Source organism: Phyllostomus hastatus, unplaced genomic scaffold (assembly GCF_019186645.2).
Source record: "Phyllostomus hastatus isolate PE091 unplaced genomic scaffold, TTU_PhHast_1.1 phas_contig_37, whole genome shotgun sequence".
NCBI classification, from domain to species: domain Eukaryota; kingdom Metazoa; phylum Chordata; class Mammalia; order Chiroptera; family Phyllostomidae; genus Phyllostomus; species Phyllostomus hastatus.
The window spans coordinates 11,608,233-11,634,115 of record NW_025333867.1 but is presented as its reverse complement, the minus strand read 5'-3'; the positions used below and the strand labels follow the sequence as shown (position 1 = coordinate 11,634,115).

At 36.3% G+C, this 25,883-nt stretch overlaps 1 protein-coding gene across 3 annotated transcripts in view; it reads right to left on the bottom strand.

The window, feature by feature from the left end:
• EXOC2 (exocyst complex component 2) overlaps positions 1-25,883 on the bottom strand; it is a 254,233-nt gene that overhangs the window by 138,475 nt on the left and 89,875 nt on the right. For all 3 annotated transcript variants that reach the window (XM_045841724.1, XM_045841722.1, XM_045841723.1), the window contains exon 7: positions 12,260-12,340. In XM_045841724.1, coding sequence (XP_045697680.1) covers positions 12,260-12,340 — 81 coding nt within the window. The remainder of the gene's footprint in view (positions 1-12,259; positions 12,341-25,883) is intronic.

The following is a 25,883-nucleotide window of genomic DNA, read 5'->3' as shown; positions in this document are numbered from 1 at the left end:
CAGATTTTCTCATGTGAACATACATTTATTTTTAGCCACTCTTTTAAATTTCATAGCAATCATGGGCCCTTAGGTTACTGCACAATTCAGGTAAGTTAAAACACACACATATACATATGTGCAAACACACACTAGTTAAATTCCCTGAATTCCATATCTACATATGTGGTAATACCCAAAACAAGGAAAACACTTTTCAGAAAAGTTGTTCAACAGAAATATTTTACTACAATCCTATTTTTTGGTAAAATTGTCTCTTTGTGTACCAGGCACAAAAAATTATATTAAGCATTAAAATGGCAAACCTTTATATTTAACCTGACATATTTAACATTAAATATATCATTAATGAATGTTTCTTGTATCAGCTAATTCTTATAATATTATACACAAACTAGACATTTTATATATTTTTAACCTAAAGGACCTCAAACTATATGAATTACTGTAATGAAAGAGTTGTTTTATCTAAAGTGAAATTTACTGTGGTCAAAAAATTGTTAAACTTTTTCAACTTATGAATTATTTTTAATTAGGCACAAGAAACAGGGAAAGAATAAACTTTTCAACTGTTTGATCACTACACATAAAAAATTTCTACATTATCTGGTCTAGTGACTATACTTTAAGCAAAGGTGAAAAAATTACCTCAGTCTCACTGGGTGGCTTGCATGCCATATTCTCAACTCCACACTGTGGGTGGCCTGATCCTGTTAAAAGTCATCTTTATAACTAACTGTTTTATCTAAATATTGTTTAAATTCTGCTGAAATTTTAAAAGCCTGATATAAAGACTTTGTTTTGTCAAAATAGCTGCTTTCACCACATTCTATTTAATGTTGAATACTAAATTTCTGCTATAATATGAGAAAAACATACTCTTTTCTTGCCACCGAACCACACAACGGTGGCTGAATGAATCTGAAATCTGATTAGGGTTAAAACTTTTTTCTTCAAAGAAAATTATTATTTGTCATATAAAATATAATCTTCATGATCATAAATAAATTGATCCATGAAAGTGATTAAATATTTTTAAAAGGTTGATTACCTATGTGTGAGCTGTGGATACTAAATCCCTAAGCACTTACATGAAGGAATTTAAAGCCAAATGTACAAGAGTTCAAAATTAGATTTTTCTCATCTTATTTTGAAGATAATAAAATATACCAACTAACAATTTTAACTCCTCTGAAAAGTATGAAAACAAGTACAGAAAGAAAATTCACTTATAAGTAAATAAAATACAAACATTCTTGGAGAAAAATTTTATGCAGAAATTATAAACTATAAAGTTATAATTTACATAGAAATGTACATATATGGAGAATTTTAATTTCAGCATACAGAAAAATTATACATTATAAAATTATAATCTTAATTTATAGATAATTTGTCTAAAAGTTATTATTCTGTTGTGAATTCTCCTACATTCACAATAAAATTTGAAAAGTTCATAACTAGACAATTACATCAAGTAATAAAATAAATGAGAGCAGTGAAACCCAAGATTTGGGCAAGCAGATAAAAATCATCAGCACCTCACAAAATGCATTTTATATCTTTATTCTCTAGGGTCACTAACAAAAATATGAAATTGGGTGGGAAGCATACAATGTTGCATTATAAACTTGTACCTAAAATTTACATAATGTTATCAACCAATGTTAACCCAATAAATTATTTTTTTTTAAAGAAAGAAAATGAAACTACTGAACTCAGCAGTGTTGTTCATATGTGAGGTACACCACAAGCCATTAGTCCGGCATTTCACTACAATCCCTCTCAACACCAATCCATCCATCTTCTTGTACCTAAACACCCAATTTTTATGGCAGTTGGCAGGAATTTGAACATCCAGGGTGTAACCACAGAACAAATCTACCTGAATGACATGGCAATGAAAATTGTAACTTGGGTTGGACAGTTTGCAGAACAAATCCTGATCTTAAAACTACAAGCTCTGAACAAGTCTAGAGGTAAAAATTGGTCCTTTTTCAACACCAGCTCACTGGAGAGTGACTGTCATTGTCACAGTCACAGAGGTACTCCAAGCACTAACAGCAATGCTGCTATAATAATATTGTGGCTACCACTGTTTAGTTGGGCTGACTGAACAATAAAATTATCCTCAGTGTAAGGTGGGACAAGGATGGACATCAAGGACGTTATTGTAGGAGACCATTCTGCATGGTGTGAGCCCAGCTCCCACTCGCAGATGCAAAGGACCCACGCCCACAGATAGGTTCTCTCATGGGTAATCAGGCCTGCAATGTGCCTAGGCCACTCTAAGTCTTGCTCTTGCTAAAAACTCCCTTACCCTGAATTGAGGACATTTACTTCGAAGTAATTTCCCAAAATCCATGCTAAACCTTCCAAAGATGAATGCAACTGGTTCAACCACTTTTGCCTTTTCATTTGCAAATATCCCTCTTCCAGTGATGTGATTAGCAGCATTGGCTCCTTTGTTTTCTGTAAAAGGTAACCACTTAAAGCGAACCTGCGCACAGTAAATGAGGACCATCATGAAATGTGCTGAGAAACCCAATTAAGGCCAATCATGGCAAGGGCCAAGGCTTTTGCTCCCCTTGAGAGAAATGCCATGCTGTCCCTTTTCCTCCACCAGACTCGGTCGTCTGTGTGAATGTCTCATTTCATCCATAGTGACATGGACACTGTAGGCTGGTGTCTGCATCAGTTATGCTAAGCAAACTAAGTCAGACACAGAGAAAGACAAATACTGCATGGTATCACTTACATGTAGACTCTGAAATAGGCAAACTCATAGAAACAGAGTATGGTGGTTACCAGGGGCTGAGGGATAGGGGCTGGAGAAAGTGTAGAGATGTTGATCAAAGGGTAAAAACTTCCAGTAAGACTAAGTTCTGGGGATCTAATTGATGACAACCCTATTGCATACCTGAAAGTTGCTAAGAGTAAATCTCAAATGTTCTCACCACAAAAAAGAAATGCAATTATGCGAAGTAATGAAGGTGTTAGCTAACACTAATGTAGTAATCATACTGCACTGTACAAGTGTATCAAATCAGCACATTGTACATAATGTTGTATGTCAATTATATCTCAATAAAGCTGGAGGGAAAAAAATGGGAAGAAAAATCACTGCAGTACTGCACACTAACCAATCAAACTCATTCCTTCTCATTCAGCTTATCCTTAACAATGAAAAAAATTTTAATTATGTCAGGAACTTGTATTATCTAGAAAAACTAGTCATGTAATTCTAATGCTATCTTATAATTACAAGCATGCTTGTTTAAGGTAAACATGCTTTCTCTTACTTAGAAATGACCCTTATTGGTCCTTTTCATGGCACCGACACTTGAGACAGTATAACACGAAAGTGATTTTTAGTCTGTGGTTTCTGCTTGATGTGATTTGGGGAGGTTGTGGGGAGAATGAAAGAATTACCCACCCCCCGCAACATAATTTATCCCAAAAATGGGCAAGTTAAATGAGATTAGGAAACCTTAAAATGCCTGGTAATTTAAGGTAACTTAAAAATGTATACTCAAATTCAGAGCAAAACCAGGACCACAAAGAGATCTAACAACCTACTTACTGTATGAGTTACAGTTTCTCTAAACAGATTCCAGAAAATGACAAGATAGGCTGCCATCTATAACATAATACATGAAATGTATCATTACCAATGGTTAATGCTTGTTTACAGAGTGATGCCCAACAGTGGAATTATAGCACACTGCATGAAGTATACAGAACAAAATTGTGGAGATGAGAGAAGAGCAGATGTTGGTTCACATTGCTCACAAGGGCCAATTATTCCCATCTCTTTTCAATTCCCATTCAGCAATGTCAAGTTGGTAGCTTGAACGCAACCAAGATGTGAGATTTACACATTAGAAATGCTATTATTAGGGTTAGTTTTCTTCTTTATTTTTTTCTTTCCTTTCTGGAATGCCAGTTCTTACATACTTACTATCATACCACCAAGTAAAAGTCACTTCCTATTTTTACAAACTTGACTCTAACTAATATTCCTTAGTGTTTCAACTTCTTGGTGTTATTTCAATTGTACACATAGTACTTAGGGTAAAATCATTCAGTCCTGTTAATTCAACTACCGTCTCTGTGCTGATGATTCCCAAATCTGTTATCTTAAGATATGCCTGTTAGCTTAAGACTAACCTTCACATACAGTTTTCACTAAACATAATTTTTTTAATGAATTCACCCATCAGGAAGGAGTCCTCTATTCTGAACCATGCCAAAGATGAATTTCTGTTTTCCTGGGAGAGACATTTCAGTCAATCAGCCCTCACTGTCTATGGGGATTCTATGGGAGCGTTTCTTGTGACATCCCAGCATCACCCTACAGGACCAACTTAGTCCCTGAGGAGAAACTCTGAAGATTTCCCTTTGAATGAACCCTGACAGCAAAACTGGGGACAATAATCAGGAGCACCTCAGCTTTAGGGGGCTTTGAGTACAGGTATAGGGCCCTGAGTTTAGGCAAAGAGTTTGGTCAGGCTTTGTCATGGAGGACAGTGGAGAAGAGTTTACTGTATGGACAATGAACTCACAGACCCTTAGTTTATCTGCCTTTGAGAGAGCTGAGGAAGCAGAATGAAAAGAATGATGACATCACAGAGAGTGAAAAAACATTTTAGCATCTATGGGTCCCTCATAACCTAACAGGAGTTTTGAGAAGTCTTTGTGGGTGGCATAAAGACATACTAGACATACGTCTAGCACTCATTCTATGCTAGGTGCTTGTCTAAAAAGTTTTTATTAATTATCCTGAAAACATGCATTAATTGGTTCATTTAAATTTGTTCATGCCCCCATAAAACAAGACAAGCACTGTACTATACTGCAGGCAACTATAGCACAGAGGTGTTCTTCAACTTGCCCACTGTGACACAGCTAGAAGGTATTGACAGCTAAAAAGATATTATTCATGGGTATAACCTCATAAATCTCACACTCAACGTGTTATTAATCCAGCTGCATTATTTTCCTCTCTTCTCTTCCTGCCCAAAACCTACTCCTTCTTCTTTCATTTGTGATGAGAAATCTGGAAGTCACCATTGATTACTTCATTTTTCTTCTTTTTATATCATCCAGTGACTGAATAATGCTGCCTTTCTCATCTGCTTAACATCTTTCATCTGCTATTCAATCTACCCTCTGCTTTGGCTAGGCGTCCTCAGCACTTTACTCTTAGAACCATAACTTCTACCTTGGTTTCTCTTCTTGTCTCTAGTCTAGCTCCCTTCTAATCCATTATCTATGCAAAGGGCAGAATGTACTTTGAAAAGTTCATATCATTCCCTTATTTAAATCAATGGCTCAGTATTCAGGATAAAGACAAATCCCATGATACTACCTAGAAAGCTTATCAAGAGCATATACTCTTCTATCTAGCACCTTTGTCTCTTCCGCATACCAGCTATGCTGATCCAGACTCCTAGAATATATAGCCCATCTCCTTTCCGAAGTTGGTTCCTTCCTCATCAATGCTGCTTGCTCTGCCTGGGACAACCTGTATCCACTTAGCTGCCCACCCAGCAACCTCTTCTTGTCTGGCTACTTCCTAGACCTCTTTTAAAACTCACATGACCAACATACCATCCCCTAATATTCTCTCTACTCCACTTTTCAATGAAGTCCCCCTTGTGAAGGCTCCAGATGCACCCCAGAATTACCACCAGCAGAGGATTACAGCACCACAATTTAATCACCTGCTTATTTGTCTGTATTTTCTAGTAGTCTATACACTCTGAGAAGTAAAGCATTAACTTTTATCTTCATAACCCTGTGATACAACTAACATGTGCTCAATAAATGCTTACAGAGCAAGAACTAAAAAAAAATCTACCTCTAAATAAGTGCTCAGTATTCTCTCTACTTAGAGAGGTGGTACAGTATAGTACAAGCATCACTTCGCATGCTGCGTAGAACTGCATAAATGACTGTGCAAACTGAAACCTAGTAATGATCTTTTTTTTTAATATTTCATGTATATACTTTTTTAGAGAGGAGTAGGGAGGGAGAAAGAGATGGAGAGAAATATCAATGTGCGATTGCCTCTTATACATCCCCTACTGGGGACCTGGCTCACAACCCAGGCATGTGCCCTGACTGGGAATTGAACCAGTGACCCTTTGGTTCACAGGCTAGCACTTAATCCACTGAGCCACAGCAGCCAGGGATGAAACCTAGTAATAATCTTAATAATCAATGGGAAAATAATGATTGTTCTATGACTTTTAAAAATTTGTTGAAATGTTAAAAACTTACCATTGGTAATAAATGAGTAAGTATATTAAAAAGCCCTAACTGGTGGGACTCAGTTGGTTGGGCATCATCTCACAAAGCAAAAGGTCCCCAGTTCCAATTACCAGTCAGGGCACATGCCTGGACTTCGGGTTCAGCCCAGTTGGTGCATGTAGGAAAGCAACTGGTCAGTGTTTCTCTCCCTCTCTTTTCTCTATCTCTTCCCCTCTCTCTAAAAATGAATAAAATATATTTTTAAAAGAATATTAAAAAACTGTAAAACTGTTATTTATTTAGTATACTGTAACTTAAAACATTACAACACTGAAAATTCAAGTGCTCCCTCTCTTTTTAAAAAAATTATCAAGATTACTTGCCTTGTTTTTTAATCATAAAATTTGTATGTATCAAGCACCTTTTCTATGCCTTGACAAATTATCATGCTCCTTTGTAGGTTTATCCTTTGTACTTTCATGTCACACATTATCTGAGTGTTCTTTAGGTATTGCTTCCTATAAAACATTTTCAACTTTTTATTCATACTTGCCTGACTTCCATCAATAAATTCATCATCACTGAGTTTCTCTGGCTGAACAGCTTGAGTCTCTCAGACAGCAGCATTGTCTACATTCCCACCTCTTCTATAACTCCAGTCATACTAACATAACATCTATATGTAAATTTTACTTACAGTTATCACTTTTTGTTTCTTGATGCATTTTCATCTTTAGGGGCCAATTTCCTCTTTTACTTATCCATTTCTATCATGTGAGTTTATCTCTGGGAGATAAAAAGGCTGTACAATGATAACACATGCAGTGAGCAACCACCACTTGAAGCAGAAGAGACATATTTGGTCACAGATCACTTACGTATCTGTAATTTACAGAGTGATCTATAGACTGAAGAGCTAGCATCTGCGTTTGTACTTTATGTAATTATGGCAAATATATTGTGGTAACTGAAATTGGAACCATGTTGTTGGGGAACAGATATATTAACTGAACTGTGGCAACTGAAATTCAGGCATATCAAAACCATGCACAGAAAGGTCAGTCAGTAAAGTACAAATCTGAAGCCAGATCAAGATATAAATCCCAACTCTAGCACTTACTACTTATATGACATTAGGTAAGTCATTTGATCTTTCTGGGCTTCAGTTTTTCCATCCTTAAAAGGGAGATAACAGTATAAACCTCACAGAATTATTGTGAGGACTAAATACGAGGTCTGTCCAGGAGGTATCTAGCCACGTAATATGAAAAAAATTAAAACTTTTATCAAAGAAGACACAAGATACAAAAAACACTGTACATTGGACAATAACACCTCAGTCCCCTTCAAAATAGGTACGTTGGGATCTCACACAGTTCTCCCAATCACCATCTGATTCCCTGTTCTATTTTCCTGAATCTCATCTATGGTCTGAAATCTTTTCTCTTTCAAAGGTGATTTTAGTTTTGGGAAAAGCCAGAAGTTACAGAACACCAAATCTGGGCTATAAGAGGACTGAGTCACCTGGGTGATTTGATGTTTCAACAAAAAACTCTGCATGAGATGTGATGCATGAGTGGGTGCATTGTCAGATAAAGCTGCCAATCACCAGTTGCCCATACCTGTGGCTTTGTTAATCATCCAAATAGTTTCTGTGGAGGAATATTCAAGCTTAATCCAAAATTTGATGAAAATCTGTTGCTCTACTCGTTCAGTCACTTTGAATGCGACAGCCACATGGTACACATGCTCAATCAATGGCAACCACTGCCCCCAGTGACTAGTCATTATTGTTCATGCATGTGTATTCCAGTCCACTCTCCTTGGTTGCCAGCTTACATTAATGTCATGCAAACCATTCTTGTTATATTAACAATGGCTAGACTTTTGCTGGACAGACACTTTACATATAGAATGTTTCTGACCCTTACTGAACACCGTGAATATTTTAGTTATTACTACACAACTGTTACTACAAATAATACTTATACTATATTGTCCATACCCACATTGTCTAATAAGGTAGCTAGTAGCCACATGGGACTATTTCAATTATGTTAACTAAAATTAATAAAAATTAAAAATTCAATTCCTCAGCAACACCGGCCACATTTTAAATAGTCAATGGCTACATTTCCATCATTGCAGAAATTATTTTGGACAACACCATTCTATACTCTTGGGATAGGTAAGAAAGTAGAGTTGGATATGTGAATTTGATATAAACATCACTTCATCACTGGCTCGAAATCAGGAAGAAATTATTAAGTTAAAATGTATATCTGAGAAATACATCAGTGAAAAGAAGAATTTCAATGAAAGGCCTAACTACTGATAAATTCTGAATAAAATGGACTAAGTTTCTTACAGTTAACATTATACATAAAATTTTAATTTATAGGCCCTGGTTCGTGTAGCTCAGTGGATTGAGCATGGGCCTGTGAAGCAAGCGGTCATGGGTTCAATTCCCAGTCAGGGCACACGCCTGGGTTGCCAGCCAGGTCCCTAGTAGGGAGCATGTGAGAGGCAACCACATGTTTTTGTTTCTCTCCCTCTCTTTCTCCCCTCTTTCCCTTCTCTCTAAAAAATAAAGATCTTTAAAAAATTAAAAAATAACTCAAGAAAAATAAATATAAATTAGTGTATAATTAAAGTATCAATAATAATCTAAGCAAACTAAACTACATTTATATTAAACAATCCTTCCTTCCTTCTCAAAAGAAATAAAATTTTCCATGGTACTTTTATTGTTTTTCTGATTCCCCAGTGACACAGTTTCTGAAGTATTAGGTAATTCTGACACACTTGTCTGGGCAGAGGTCATGCTTGCTGGGCCTCTTTCGCTGTCTGCCCTACACTGGACTGAGCAGGGTACTTCTAAACAACCAGTCTTAAATGAATGTTGCTCAAATTGAATTTGCAAAACCATATCATAAGGTAGTAAATAACAACATTTAGTTGATAAAACTATTTCTTGAAAAAAGGGATTGCTACAAAGAAATATAAGGACAAAGTTACACCAGCAAGTCTTGAAGGAGTCTCATAAAGAAATGACCATTTATGTCAAGGATGTCAAACTCAATTTCACTGGGGGCCACATCAGCCTCACAGTTGCCTTCAAAAGGTCGAATGTAATTTTAGGGCTGTATAAATGTAACTTAACTAGGTCGAAGGAGCTCGGGCCTGCCGCTGGGTAGAAACAAGGTGCTGGGCCAGATAAAACGAGGTGGAGGGCCAGATTCAGCCCGTGAACCTTGTGTTTGCCACCTGTGCTTTATGTTACACATAACTTTATTCAAAAAAGCAAACTTCAGTAGAAAAGTCAGTATGACACATTTAGAAAAGCTTTGTAGTTATAAAGGAATAGAAGTAAAATGATTTATCTTACAAATTTATACCACAAGTCCCAAGGGATGATTTCCTGAACTATTACTTAAAAGAAGTTATGTTAATACACTATGTTAAACCTAACAGTTGAGACAAATTCTCATTTTTTCAAAACCTTAGCAAGTATCTATTTTCTTTTACTGATAACAATGATATATTTACTATGTCAGTTTGTACATAAAAATTAGCTTTGAAAAGTTAATAAAAAATCTCACTTTTTTCTTTACAGAATAGTTTAATGACCATTTTGATAGTAAAAACAATATCCCTGAATAGAAAATATCCTTCCAAGGCCTTAATATGTCTGATTATGCTAATATAAAAATAGTTTTAGTAAATGTTTTTGTGGGTTTAATTCATAACAAATTCATTTCAACCCTGTTGGTGATATGGTTCTCATATAAAAACAAGGCAAAATCTCATGGTAAATAATAATATTGATAACAAAAACAACAACTAGCAGGACAAATATTTAAAGTGCTATTAAACTCATAAGTTTAGGATAAAATCTAAGTACTAAAATTCTACTACCAAGGAATGGCTATCTCAAAGCTTCCTTCTAGAAAATACTTTCTTATCAGAGAATCTTATACTTATGAACAGATATTTACAAAAAAGCTCAATAAACTCTGTTCATGGAAATAAGTTAAGATAGAAGTGCAAAAACTAACTTAACATCACAGTCCTGCATTCAAAGAAACACTAAAGGTCCGATGTACTAGTTCTTAAATTTTTTAGTTATTCTTAACCGTACTATGAGAAAATCATATGCCATACTTATTTTAAAAGACAAGGAGATTCCTCTGGGCTTTACTGCTCCTTGTCAAATGTTTACTATATGTGTTAAAAAGGATGACTTATATTTAAGCCAGCCAGCAATATCATAATAGGAAGTGGTTCATCTGATGAGTTTCTTCCAAATCAGTATTGTAAGTACCTGGGAGATGCTATACAAGGAGAGGTGGATAGATTCTGAAATTTTGCACATGTCAGTTTCTCTTGGCCTATATTTTTTAAAAATGTTTCGGAGTTAGAAACACTCCTAAATAGGCAGCTGACTTAAATTCATTTTGGAAAAAAACCCAGGTATAAGTAAGTGATACTTAAGCATCTGTTAGTCTAGTATTTGATACCATTTGTATTAACATTAGTTGATATGTGAAGATGCTTTTTCAGGGTTTTGGTCAATAAAAATCCTGGCTACTGTCTCAGTGCTTTTCTGTCTTTGGTGATATTATTTATATACTGGTCTCTTTTACAATGGCAAATTTTATTTATTAAGAAATATATTGGCCCACTGCTGGGACTCTATCCTAAGAAAACTAAAACACCAATCCAAAAGAACCTATGCATCCCAATGTTCATAGCAGCACAATTTACAATAGCTAGGTGCTAGAAGCAACCTAGATGCCCATCAGTAAATGAATGGATGAAAAAACTATGGTACATTTACACAATGGAATTCTATGCAGCAGAAAGAAAGATCTCCTACCCTTTGCAACAGCTTGGATGGAGCTGGAAAACATTATGCTAAGTGAAACAAACCAGGCAGTGAAAGACAAATACCATATGATCTCACCTTTAACAGGAACCTAAACAACAAAACAAAGAAACAAGCAAAATATAGCCAAAGACACAGAAATAGAGGACAGGCTGACAGTGACCACAGGGGAGAGAAGAGGGAATTTCAGGGGACATTGGGAAGGGTTCACGGGAACAAACTTAAAGGACACATGGACAAAAATTAGGGGGAAGGTGGTAATAGGAGGGAATTGGGAGGGTTGGGAGGGGTGGTGGATTGGGAGTAAAAGGGAGAAAACTGTATTTGAACAATGATTAAAATAAAATTAAAAATATATATATATATTGGCTTGTTTTAAAATTATGATTTCTCATAAATAAAATGCAAAAACAACAATGAAAGAAAACCCAGGACATTCATTTTCAATGTTTTTTTTCCTGTAAGTTGAACTCTTTATTTTTTTACCATTCCTTTTTTTATTGTTGTTCAAGTACAATTGCATCCATTTTCACTCCATTATGCCTCCCCGCCCCTACAATCCCTGTCTCCCATGTTTGAACCCAAAAGGCTTTGTCCATGAGTCCTTTATACATGTTCCTTGATGCCCCCCTACACCATTATCCCCTATTATCCTTTTCCCTCCTTCTTTCTGATTACTGTCAGTTGACCTAATCAAAACAAGCAAGCAAAATACAACCAGAGACACTGAAGTAAAGATCAATTTTTTAAAAGATTTTATTTATTTATTTTTAGAGAGGGGAAGAGAGGGAGCAAGAGGGTGAGAGAAACATCAGTGTGTGGCTGCCTCTCATGCACCTTCTGCTGGGGACCCGGCCTGCAACCCAGGCATGTGCCCTGACTGGGAATCCAACCCATGACCCTTTGGTTCACAGGCCAGCACTCAATCCACAGAGCCACACTAGCCAGGGCCATTTTCAATGTTTTTATTCCTCTTGATGTTCATTAAAGCAATACTATTTAGAAATAAATACTAAAATGTAACTTACTACCTTGTTCTGTGAAACCAGATCCAATAACTATGTCAAAGTTATTGTAAAGTCCATAAATAATTTTGGGTAGTAGAATGAAACTCACGGTTCAGAACATTCTCCAGTTTTTGGGTCATGGAGCCTTCTACTTTTTCCGTTCCATCTGCTTCTAACTTTTGATGGATGGCTAGAATAAAATGTCAAGTTAAAATTTAGGCTATTGAAATGGGTGGGAATAAATCACATCAAAATGTTTTTAAATGGCTTTTCAAAATGGTCATATTATTTTCACTGCTGGAAAGAAGCACAAATGTGCAAAACCTCTTCATAAACACAGCAAAGTAACCAGCAGACACCAGTCAAAATTATTCATAGCATCAAACTATTAAATTAGTACATTATACCCATAATCACATGATCCTCAATATTGAGTTGTAAAAACAGCTGAATTACAAAAGAAAATTGAGATTCAAGTAAATAATATGTTTGATATTTGGCCATAGAAAAGTCATACTTATTTCTCAGTTCACCATCTGCAAAATAGAAATACTATTTGAAATCTATCCAATTAAAAATATTTAATTTTGGACTTGGTAAAATCCATATTATTCACATTCTATTAATTCTATAATTATTTCACGGGAAGTTCCCAAGAAATAGCTAGTAACATCGACCAATACATCAATTTGTGGATATACAAATTACATTGGAGAGTTTTTTGCTACTATTAATAGATGTCTACATAATTATTATAAAGATTGTTAGGAAATCAATAATTTACATTTTATTTATTATTTTTAAATTTTTATTTATTGATTTTAGAGAAAGAGAGGAAGGGAGAGAGGGAGAAAAAGCGAGAAACATCGATTTGTTGTTCTGCTTATTAATGCATTCATTGGTTGATTCTTGTATGTGCCCTGATGGGGAATTGAACCCCAAACCTTAGCACATCAGGACAATGCTCTAACCAACTGAGATACTCAGCCAGGACTAATAATTTATATTTTAAAATTGTCCTACCTAGCAAAGAGGGAAGATTTAAATAGTGCTAATCAAGATTAGGTGAAACACTTAGGAAATTTGCAAAACAAAATGACCAAATACAATTTCAAATTCAAATTTGCAACATATAAAAATAACAAAAATAGCAAGCCAAACATTAATTAAGCCATGACCATAAGTTAAACACAGCAAGTTTCTAAAGCATGTTGCTCATGTAAGAAGCCAATAATGTATGTTGTAATATTATTTCTATTTCACAAATGGTAAAACCATGGCTCAGTGTATTTAAATAAATTGACCAAAGTAACAAAGCCAACCCCAAAATCTGAACTCAAGCAGTCTGATCCTGTAACAGGAAACTTCAACCCATACTGCCCATACTTCCCATTCTGCCCATACTGCATGGGTAAGCAGCATCAATTGTCTACGCCTGTTTTCACACCTGTAAAATGACAACAATAGACTTATTATGTCACTTGGGAACTGCATTCAGTTGCAAATAAAAGGCCCTCTCTCAAAAATAATAGCTGCTAAAACACCCAGAATTTCATTCTTTTACATAATTTGCTCTTGCAAAAACTCAAATGCAAGATGTGTAAATCCACAGGCTTCATAGCCAATATACTGAAATTAACATCACTCTTATGTTAGCTATTCTCATTCAAATAGAGTGTCAAACTTTTTGCTAAAGGAACTCACTAGTTCTGCCTCAACCCTGCCAGCCACAGGTGGCAGATTTCTGAGGAAAGAAAAATCTGTCTAAAGAAAAAAAAAGCGTATTTATTTAATAAATTATAATTTGTTTCTCTTGAATCATTGGTTAGAATTCTGAATCAAATTCAGTGCTTAAGTGCAGTATAAAAAAATACTCTCAATGTGTGATACATCTATTTCTCTGCTTCTTTTAATTACTTTCTAATCCTGATCTTGTTTTTTAATATACTTCTTTTGGTAAAGTAACCTCTAATTTGTTTGAAATTCTAAAACAGACTGCTTCTCTGTTGAAGAAACACATTCATTGAAAAATAAATTTGGGGAAAAAATCAGTCACTATATTATTTGTTGCCTTGGTTGACACCAGAATAAAGAAAAAAGTTATCTCTTTAATGTTTGAAATTTGGATCACGTGATTATAATAAAATGTTTCCAAATATCAATGCCTAAACTTAACTTGAACATGAGTTAAATAGAAAAAAAATCTATATCTTGAAGGAGATAAAAATGCCCAAATATTAAAAAGCAGAACTAGAAAGACTTCCATGTTTGACACAAGCAAATCTGCTCACTCTATTTATTTAAATGTTGCTGTGATTTTCTGAAAAGTTTTGGTTGCAAAAAAACACTTCACACTCATTGCATTTTACTAAGCAGACACTACATGTTGTTTTGTCCATGGCATTAAGACATCTTACAGTAGCCCTGCTTCAAATGTTGCTTTCCTAATTCAAAATAGCATTAAAAGAAATCATGCTTCCACATTTTCAATTGCTAACAAAACCCATTACTGAGCAACAGGTCAAGATAAGGTAAGCCTGGCTCCCTGAGCTCAATTTACAGCTCTTTTCTGCTGACAAAGTAGCTTCCTGCCAACCATCTCCACCACAGCAGAGCCACTGTCAAGCTGTCAGCCAAGCATGAGGACCAAGAGACACAGAGAAGTGATAAAGGCAATCCTATTTACCAGAAAATTAAACCAAATAACCACTGTCTGGTTCCCCTGAACTTTTATTGTCTCTGAAAACATTTTTAAATAGTATAACTCAATAAGCAACTTGGTTTATGAGCAAAGGTTTCTCATTGTTTCTAATCTATTGAAACTTGAAGCAATTGTACACTATAAACTTATATCTTGGATCTTGGAACAAAAAAATAAGTATGTAAAAGTTCTACTTTTAAAATTCAGAGTTATAGAAAGACTGCCTATTTATTCACTGAAATTACTTGACTTTTTAAACTCGCTACTAAAATGAAGGCATCAAATATGCAAATTTCAATAAAAAATATCATATTTGTCCTTGCATTTATATAAGCCATTATTAAATGAGGCATTAAGAAATGATGTATGTCGTGTGTCGGGGGGGCACTATCTGTCAGGATTCAGTGAAGACACAGTGTGATGTACATAACCACTATGTCATTTGCTAGCCTGTGTGACGTGACAATATTCAAACTAGGTCAGAGATTGACAAACTGTTTATACAAAGAGCCAGATAGTAAATATTTAAGGCTTTGTAGGTCACAGAGGGTCTCTATACAATGTTTTTCTTCTCCCATTTTTTCTTTTTTAAAAAACAACCCTGAAAAACAGCCATATTTAGTTCCTGGGCCTGTACAAGGATAGGCTAAGGCCTAATTTGGCCCATGTGCAAAACTCTGAACATAATACTCACTAATAGAAAAAACTAAGAAAGGTTAGGGCAAAATGTATTAATAATTTAAATCTAACAAGAGCTTTTCAAACACTTAATTTCTACCTCTTATTCTACCAATTTTTTATGAGTGGCTAAACACATATAAGTTATTAATATATAAATATCAAACATATTTAAATTGTTTAGGTAATCTGTGAATCCTTTCTGTCCTCAGTTATATTGGAAAAAATAAATAACACAATCGCAACTGCTACATAGAAGACTAACAAGGAAAAAGGAGTCTCGCTTAGATAACTGGATTTTATATAACCATATCTGCCTACATTATCTTCATACATGAATATTGGGTTGGCCAAAAAGTTCATTTAGCTTTTTCCATACAATGGCTCTAGTACTGCTTAGTTGTCTTTAACTTCAATGGAAACAATTTCGTTAGACTGCATTATGACAGCTGTCATTATCAGTATGCATTAAAAAATTATCAAAATTGGTGAATTTTTGTGCAGTCATTTTAATATTGAAAATGAAACAAGATTCATAACATTTTGGGCATATTATGCTTTATTATTTTAAGAAAGGTAAAAACACAACTGAAATGCAAAAAAAGATAAGCACAGTGTATGAAAAAGGTGCTGTAACAGATCAAATGTGTCCAAAGTGGTTTGCAAAGTTTCTTGGTACTAATTACATTTTAGCCAAACAGTTCTTTGCTGTGAGGCTGACCTATGCATTGGAAGATGTTTAGCAACTCTCCTGACTTCTACCCACTAGAGGCCAAGTGGGAGATAGCCAACATACTCAAAATATCCAAATCAATAAAGTTATTGGTGAAAATGAAAAAAAGTGTATTTTATTTTACAGAAAAAAACTAAACTGGCCAACCCAAAAGATAATAACAACAGAATGTGCCAAAAAAACTCAATATGGCTCACATCACCTGGAGCAGCAGCAATGAAAGTAACAAGGAAGGGAAGACCAACCACATATTGAGCAACATGTGTTTACTTTGCTTTGGCTTCTTTATTCTGGAATTTTTTAGTACATTATAAAAAGAAATAATTCACACAATTGGCCCATAGCTATCCTTAAAGACTAGTGATAATGCTCGACTTGCCACTAAAAATCAAGTGACAGTACAGGTGACAAGTTTAAGGAGCCATCAGGGACTGGTCACTGAAACAAAGATAAAAATCAATGGCACTGAAGAAGTAGAAAGGCTTCTAATTATAGGGAACCAGTGGCCGTGGCAATGGCAAATGTACTTCAGCCCTGAATCGGAAAAAAGACAGGCACAAGGTGGCACACAGGCGCCAGGCCCTCAGATAGGCTTTCCTATGGGGAACCAGGACTGCATTATACCTAGACTACTTTGAGGCTTGCTTCTACAAAGACTCCCTCACCCTGAGTTAAGGCAGCAAATGTTGAATGACTATCTTTGAAATAACTTCCTAAAATCTGTGCTAAACCTCTCAAGAGTGGACTGTGTAACCAGTTCAACCATTTTTCCCTTGCATTTGCAACATCATTTTCTTTGCTATCTGTAAAAGGTAATCACCTAAAGCAAACCTGAGAATAATGAATGAGAACCTCTGTTGATGTAATGCTCCCAGAAAGCAATAAAAGCCTGTCCAGACAAGGGTCCCGGTGCTCTCTCACTCCATGCTGTCCCTTTTCTCCACCAGACTTCTGCAGTCCGTGTGAATTTGTTCGTCGCATCCACAACACCATGGACACCACTGGCCGGAATCCACATCATCTAATGTTAAAAAGAAGCTCCGCAAATACCACCATGCCCAGGGAGGACTGCTCTGAGCATGAGCTGGAAAGAAACCATGGCTCATCAAGACGCCAAGGGAGTGGAAGGGTATGGCAGAGTAACAGCCATGGAAAAGTGAAGTATGATGCAGGGACTATTCTTTTAGGATATAGTAATGAAAAAGTTATACTAAACACACTGAAATCAGCAGGGGCAGATTAGTTATGCCAGAAAAACTTCTTATGAATTATTATCATTATTTTATGTCTCCATTTTCCTCCCACCATTCTCTCCTGCCCAACCCACCACCCACTTCCCACCCTCAATGCTACCCCCCTCTGGCTTTATCTATGGATGCTTTATACATGTTCTGTGACGGCCCTTCACCTTCTTTCCCTGGTTATCCTCCTCCTACTCCCTGCTCTGGTTACTCTCAGTTTGTCCTTTATTTCAATGTCTCTGGTTATATTTCACTTGCTCATTTATTTTGTTGATTAGATTGCACTTATAGATGAGATCATACGATATTTGTCTTTCACTGCCTGGCTTATTTCACTTAGCATAATGCTCTCCAGTTCCACCCATGCTGTCCCAAAGAGTAGGAAATCTTTCTTTCCACTGCATAGTATTGTATTGTGTAAATGTACCACAGTTTTTTGATCCACTCATTTACTGATGGGTACATAGGTTGCTTGCAGCACTTGCCTACTGTAAATATTGCTGCTATGAACATTGGGTTACTTAGGTTATTTGGAATTGGTGTTCCAGGATTCTCAGGGTATAATCCCAGCAATGGCATTACCAAGTCAAAGGTAGTTCCATTTTTAGATTTTTGAGGAAAGTCCATACTGTTTTCCTCAATGGCTATACCAGTCTGCATCCTTCCCAACAGTGTATTAAGGTTCCTTTTTCTCCAAAATCTTAGACCTTGTTGTTTGTTGATTTGTTTACAATAACCATTCTCACCATTGTGAAGTGCTATCTCATTGTGGTTTTAATTTGTAACTCTCTGATGGCTTGTGATACTGAGCATCCTTTCGTATGCCTCTGGGCCCTCTGTATGTCCTTGTTAGAGAGGTGTCTGTTCAGGTCATTTGCCCATTTAATTGGATTGTTTGTCTTCCTGTAGTGGAGTCATGTGAGTTACGTATTTTGGAGACCAAACCCTTGTCCAAGGTACCACTGTCAAATATATTTTCCCATACATTTGGTTGCCTTTTCATTTTCCTGCTGCTTTCATTAGCTGTGCAAAAGCTTTTTATTTTGATGCACTCTCATTTGTTTATTCTTTCCTTTATATCCCTTGCTCTAGGGAACATATCGGTGAAAATATGCCTGCATGGAATATCTGAGATATTCCTCCCTATGCTTTCCTCTAGAAATTTTATGGTATCCTAAATGATATTTAAGTCTTTTATCCAACTGGTGTCTATTTTTATGTCTGAGGTATGTTGGTGGCCAAGTTTTGGGTTTTTTTGCATGTAGCTGTCCAGGTCTCCCAACACTATTTCTTGAAGAGGCTATTTTCACTCCATTTTATGCTCTGCCCGCTTTGTCAAATATTAATTGACCATAGAGTCATGGGTTTATTTCTGGGTTCTCTATTCTGTTCCATTGATCTGTGTGTTTTTTCTTATGCCAATACCAGACTATTTAATTACTGTGACCTTGTAATACAGTTTGATATCAGGTATTTTGATCCCTCCTACTTTGTTCTTCTTTCTCAAAATTGCTGCAGCTATTCAGAATCATTTATGGCTCCATAAAAATCTATGATTTGTTCTGTATCTGTGAATATGCCATTGCTATTTTAATAGAGGTTGCATTGAATCTATAAATTGCTTTGGGTAGTATGGACATTTTGATGATGTTTTCTTCCAGTCCATAAACATGGTATGTGCTTCCATTTATTTGTGTCTTCCTTAATCTCTTTCTTCAGTGTTCTGTAGTTTTCTGAGTACAGGTGTTTTACCTCCTTGGTGAGGTTTATTCCTAGGTACTTTATTTTTACTGTTGCCATAGCAAATGGGGCTTTTTTCCTGATTTCTGTTGCTGATATTTCATTGTTGGTGTACAAAAATGCCTTCAATTTCTGAATCTTGACTTTGTATCCTGCGGTTTAGTAAAATTCATTTACTAGGTCAAACAGTTTTTTGCTGTAGTCTGTAGGGTTTTCTATGTCATCTGGAAATGACAACAGTTTTAATTCTTCATTTCCCATTTGTATGACTTTTCTTTCCTTTTCTTGAATGACTGCTATTGGAAAGAAGAGTTCCAATATATGTTGAATAGAAGTGGTGAAAGCAGACATCCTTGTCTTGTTCCTAATCTTAGTAAGAAAGCTTTTAGTTTTTCCCCATTAAGTATGATGTTGGCTGTAGGTTTCTCATATATGGTCTTTATTATGTTGAGGTATGCTCCTTTTACTCCCATTTTGCTGAGGATTTTTATCATAAATGGTTGATGCACCTTATCAAATGCTTTTTTCTGCATATGATCATGTGATTTTTGTCTTTCCTTTTGTTTACATGATGTATCATGTTTATTGATTTATGAATATTGTATCATCTTTGCATCCCTGGTATGAATGACACTTGACCGTGGTGTATGATCTTTATAATGTATTGCTGGATACAGTTAACCAATATTTTGTTGAGGATTTCAGTGTCTATGTTCATCAGGGATATTGGCCTGTAGTTTTCTTTCTTCGTTGTATCTTTATCTTCTTTTAGGATTAGATGATGCTGGCTTCATAAAAAGAGTTTGGGATACTCTTAAAAAGAGATGTTGGCTTCCCTCTTTTTGGATTTTTTGGAATAGTATGAGAAGGATAGGGGTTCACACTTCCTTAAATGTTTTGTACAATTCTCCTGTAAAAACATCTGGTCCAGGGCTTTTGTGTGCTGGGAGTTTTGATTACCAATTGATTGCCAATTGTGTGCTGGGAGTTTTGATTACCAACTGTTATCAATCTGTTCAGGCTTTCTGCTTCTTGATTCAGTTTTGGAAGAATATGTGTTTCTAGAAATTTGTCCATTTCACCCTGGTTTTAAAATTTCTTGGCATGTAGTTCTTCATAGTAATTCCTTACAATCCTTTGTATTTCTGTGGTATCAGTTTTAATGTCTCCTCTTTCATTTTTTATTTCATTTATTTGTGTCCTCTCTCTTTTTTTCCTGATGAGTCCGCTTAAAGGCTTGTCGATTTTATTTATCATTTCAAAGAACCAGCTCCAGGACTTATTGATCCTTTGAACTGTAGTCTCTATGTCATTTAATTCTGTTCTAATTTTAATTATTTCTTTCCTTTGCTCGCTCTGGGCTTTGTTGTTGTTCTTCCAGTTCTTGTACATGTAGGGCTAAGGTGTTTGAAATGTTTCTATGATTTATAGGTAGGCCTGTATCACTATGAGTCTCACTCTCAGTACTGCCTTTACTGTGTTCCGTAGGGTTTGGACAGTTGTGTGTTCCTTTTCATTTGTTTCCATAACTTTTTGATTTCTCCCTTGATATCATTCTTAACTGTAGGGAACCGTTTCACAAGGTGTGGAAATACAGCTCAGCACTCACGTGGAAAACCAGTGGGGAGTGAGTGGCATGCAGGACCTCTCGCTCCTGCGTGCCCACAGAGAGGTTTTCCCATGGGGAATCAGGCCTGCATTGTACCCAGACTGCTATGAGACTTGCTTTTGCTAAAACTCCCTCACCCTGAATTGAGGCAGCAAGTGCTTACTGCAGCTTCCTAAAAGCTGAGCTAAACCTCCCAAGTATGGAGTGTAACCAGTTCAATCACTTTTCCCCTTAGTCTGCAACATCCTTCTCTTTGAAGTGATTAGCAATATTCTTTCCTTTGTTATCTGTAGGGAACCTGTGCATAGTAAATGTGGACCATCCTCCATGTAATATACCCAGAAAAGCAATAAAAGCCTGTCCAGGCAGGGGCCTCAGGACCTCTCGCCTTCTCTCTCTCAGAAAGTGGCCACGCCATCCCTTTTCCTCCATAGGACTACTGTTTTCTGTGTGTATTTGTTCACTAGCAGCCACAACATACACAGATCCTGCAGGCCAGGATCTTCCTCATTAACCAATTCATTGTTTAATAGCATGCTATTCAATATCCATGAATTTGAATGTTTTCCAGATTTTCCTTCAGGATGGTTTCTATTTTCAGGCCCTTGTGGTCCAAGAAAATAAATGATAAAATTTCAATTTTCTTGAATTTGTTGAGGTTAGTTTTGTGTCCTATCACGTGGTCCATCTTTGAAACTGTTCCATGTGTATTTGAAAAGAATGTGTATTTTGCTTCTTTCTTCTATATATATATAGGTATATATATCTATCTTAGTCCATTTTATCTATGGCATTGTTCAATGCCACAATATTCTTGATAAAATTTTATTTGGAAGATCTATCCATTGTTGACAGTGGGGTATTAAAATCCCTTAGTATAACTGTGTGGATGTCTATATCTTTCTTGAAGTGCTCCACATTTTTCCTTATTATGTTTGGGTGCTCCTATGTTGAGTGCATATGTGTTTATAATGTTTATGTCATTTTGATGGATTCTTTCCTTAATTATAATGAAGTGTCCTTCTATGTCTTTTTTACAGCCTGTGTAATAGAGTCTATTTTGTCTGATATAAGTATTGCTACACCAGTTTTTTCCCTGTCCACTTGCTTGGAATATATTTTTCCAACCCTTCACTTTCAGTCTATGTAGGTCTTTTGTTCTGAGGTGGGTCTCTTGTAGACAGCCTAATATGCAAGTCAGTTTTTCTTATCCATTCAGCCACTCTATGTGTTTTTATTGGAGAATTTAATCCATTTACATATAAGATTATTATTGATATGTACTTATCCTCCCCTATTGTACCTATGTTCCTCTCACTCTTCCTCTTCTTAAAGTAGTCCATTTAGCATATCTTGCAGTGCTGGTTTGGTAGAGGTGTATTCTTTCAGACTTATTTTGTTTAGGAAACTCCTTATTTGGCCTTCCATTTTAATGACAACCCTGCTGGGCAGAGCAATCTTTGTTGCAGTCCTTTGCTTTTCATTAAATATTTCATGGAATATTTCTTGCTATTCCCTCTGGCTTGTAGTGTGTCTGTTGAGAAATCAGCTTCTAGCCTTATCAGTGCTCCCTTGTATGTATATTACTGTGTCTCCTTGCTGCCTTTAAGATTCTCTGTCTTTAAAATTTGGCGTTTTAATATGACGTGTCTTGAAATAGACCTCTTTAGGTTCATCTTGATTGGGTCCTTCTGTGCTTCCTGAACTTGCATGACTTTTTCCCTCTTCAGATTCAGGAAGTTTTCTGTCATTATTTTTCCAAACAGGGTTTCTATTCCTTGCTCCTTTTCTTCTCCTTTTGGTATTCCTATGATTCAAATGTTGCATTTCATGTTGTCTTGCAGTTCCCTTAAACTATCTTCACATTTTTTTTTAGTCTTCTTTCATGCCTCTGCTCTGCCTGGGTATTTTTTTCTACCTCATCTTCTAGCTCACTGATTCATTCTTCTGCTTCCTCCAGCTCATTTGTATTTCCTTCTTGTGTATTTTTATTTCAGAAATTTTGTTCTTGATTTCTTCCTAGTTCTTATTTATAGTTTCTATTTCCTTTTTCATACTGTTGTACTTCCCAGTCAGTTCCTTATAGTTTTGTGTGAGTTCCTTGAGCATCCTTATCATAATTCTTTTGAATTCTATATCTGATAGTTTGCTTGCCTACATTTCATTTAGCTCTTTTACTGGGGAATCTCCCATTCCTTTCAATTGCATATTCTTTCTTTGTCTCACCATTTAGGTGACTCTGTTTGTTTCTGTGATTCCAGATGCTCTACTTTGCCAGCTGTCTTTGTAGGGGGAAGTTCTGTGGTCAGAGTTTTGTAGGACTCAGTGGTGTGGTTCCTTTGATCTCCTTGTTGGGATGCTCTAGGGTTGCCCTTTCTTCCATTTGTGTGAGCTGTCTTGTTGTATTTGGGCTTTACCTGTGGGTGGCTCCTTTGTTGGTGTGTTCTCCCCTCTGGCAGGTTTACTGGTAGTCACAACTCCCATCTTGTGTTTTATGCTGTGGTACAGGTGTTGGTAAACAAAGCAGTGTTACCAGACAACCAAACCTACACCAGCAAAAATACCCCCCCTACCACATCAGCAGTCTCAACTGCAACTGAACTAAGATTAATAAATATCAAGAGAGATTGTGGATATTATAAGATATGACAAAAGGAATATGAGATGAATAAAAGAGAAGAAAATGTTGTTGTGTGGTAAGGAGGAAAACTGATAAGAGTTGGGATAGATCAAGGTGAAGAAAGGGAGAGAAAAAAATTTAAATGTAAGTAAAACACAAGAGAGCAATGGCAACAATGGGGTAAGAAGAGGATAAGTATACTATGAGGTCTGAAGTAAGGCTGAAAACATATTGGACCAAGAGGAGCAAAACTGCAGAAAAGCCACAGCAGGATTGATAGCAACAACAGCTAAATGAAGTTTAATAAAGGTGGAACAGGAATAAGAATATTGTAGACAAGCAAAAAGTGGATATGAGATGTCTACAGTAAAAAAAAAAAAAAGATTTTGAGAAGATGAGGAAAGCAAGCTACCAAGAGTAAGGAGTAAAACCCAGCTTAAGAGTGGGCGGGGGGGAGGTGGGGAGAGAAAACAATGAAATAAAATTTCTCACTCAACTGATCAGGGACAGGGCAAAGGTGAAATGGAATGACAGTAAGAGAGTATCCTATGGGATTTAAAGTAGAAACAAGTAGTGAACAAATAGGAGTACCTTTGGAGAGGTACAGCAACAATCACAATATTTCACCCAACTAACCGCTGTTTATAAAAGGTGAAAGAGAAATAAAACTGTTATTATAAGGGAAAATAATATGTGACCTGACTTAAGAAAGAAGAACGCTTATGTGAGGTTAGATGGAGGAGAAATAGTGAGAGTAATGGATAGAAATTCAGCAAAATGTTAAGAGAAAATAATTTTAACCACAATAGTAACAAAGCTCAGGAAGATAGAGAAATTGATTAAGACCAGGGAAGGGTACTGTGTGGGATTTGGAATAACAATAGTATGACAAGAAATATATAATCTGAATAAAAAGAATAAAAAGTAAAAGACCAAGAGTAGTGTGTTATTTGGAATATGAGTGAAGAAATTAAAATGCAATATGAAAGGGAGAATAAAAAAACAAATCAAATAATAAAAACAAAACAAAAAATAATAGAAAGAAGAGAGATTAAAAAACATGTAAATTCTGAAGGACAGCAAACTAAAATTTGTCTCAGCTGTTGGTGTTCACCTTCTGACTTCTTTCTGAATCTGTCTCTGGTTTTCTCACAGCTCCAGGTGTCACTGTCTTACTCTTGAAAGGAAAAAAAAAAAAGCCACCTGTTGATTTTAGGTGTTCCAGGATCCTGCAGGCACAGTGGAGTTAGTCTCCAATTTTTTCCCTTTCCTGTGGTTCCACAAGGATGGGGCTCAGTGTGGGCTGCAATAATCACAGGTGCCCAGTTTCCAGCCCACGCCCTCAGAGCTCTGTGCAGCCTACACTATCCACTCTGTGCCAGGCTGGGACTGATAATCCACCTCGTTCTGCACCTCTTTGATCAGTGAGGTGCACTGAATGGGAGCAAATCACACCCACCTCCTCCCTCTTTGTTGGCCTGGCCTCTGCACGCTCAATTCCCCTATAGAAAAAAGTCTCTCTGGGTGCCTGTCTCTCTGAGCTCCTGCTGCCTGCCTGCCTTTGATCAATCCATGAGGCACCCTGAGTGGGAACAAATTGCACCCACACTCCTCCTCCTTAGCTGACCCGGCTGCTGCGTGTGCAAGGTTCTTGCACATGGCTCAGTTCCTTTTTTGAAAAAAGTCCCCACCCTCAAGTTCTGATTAAAATATTCAGGGGTATGCACAAGAAAAAAGACGGACCACAGCATAAAAACTTAAAGTTAAATAAAGACCATACAAGAGGATAATAGCTACTATTATATACCTGTTAGGAAAAGGACGAAAAAAGAATCCATGAACTGCATATGAAATATTCCATGGTATCAAAAAGAGCCACACCAAGTAATTAACAATTTGATTTATGGTGAGAGCTTTGGGTCACTCAGTATCTGCTCAACCTCCAGAGGGAATGAGAGTCCATCCACTGGGGCAGTTGATTATGTCTATGTAACAGAGCCCCACCAAAAACTGGACACCAAGGATTGGGTAAGATTCTTTGGTTGGCAATACTTAGACACATTGTCTCACACCATTACCAGGAATATCAGTGCTGTCCATGACTCCATTTTGAAAAGATACTGGACACCTCATGCATGGAATTTTCCTGGACCAGCCTGCCCCATGATTTTTTCCCTTGGCTGATTTTAATCTATATGTTTTTGATGTAGTAAACCATTCCTGTGAGTACAACAGGTTTCAGTGAGTTTTGTGAGTTCTTCTAGCAAATTATCAAACCTGCTGGTAGTCTTAAGAATTGGCTCTAATTTTATACTATATAGTGTATAATATATTATATGTATTGTATATTATAATTTTATATTGGCTCTAATACTATAATATTAGTATCAAGATATCCAATCAATTGAAGT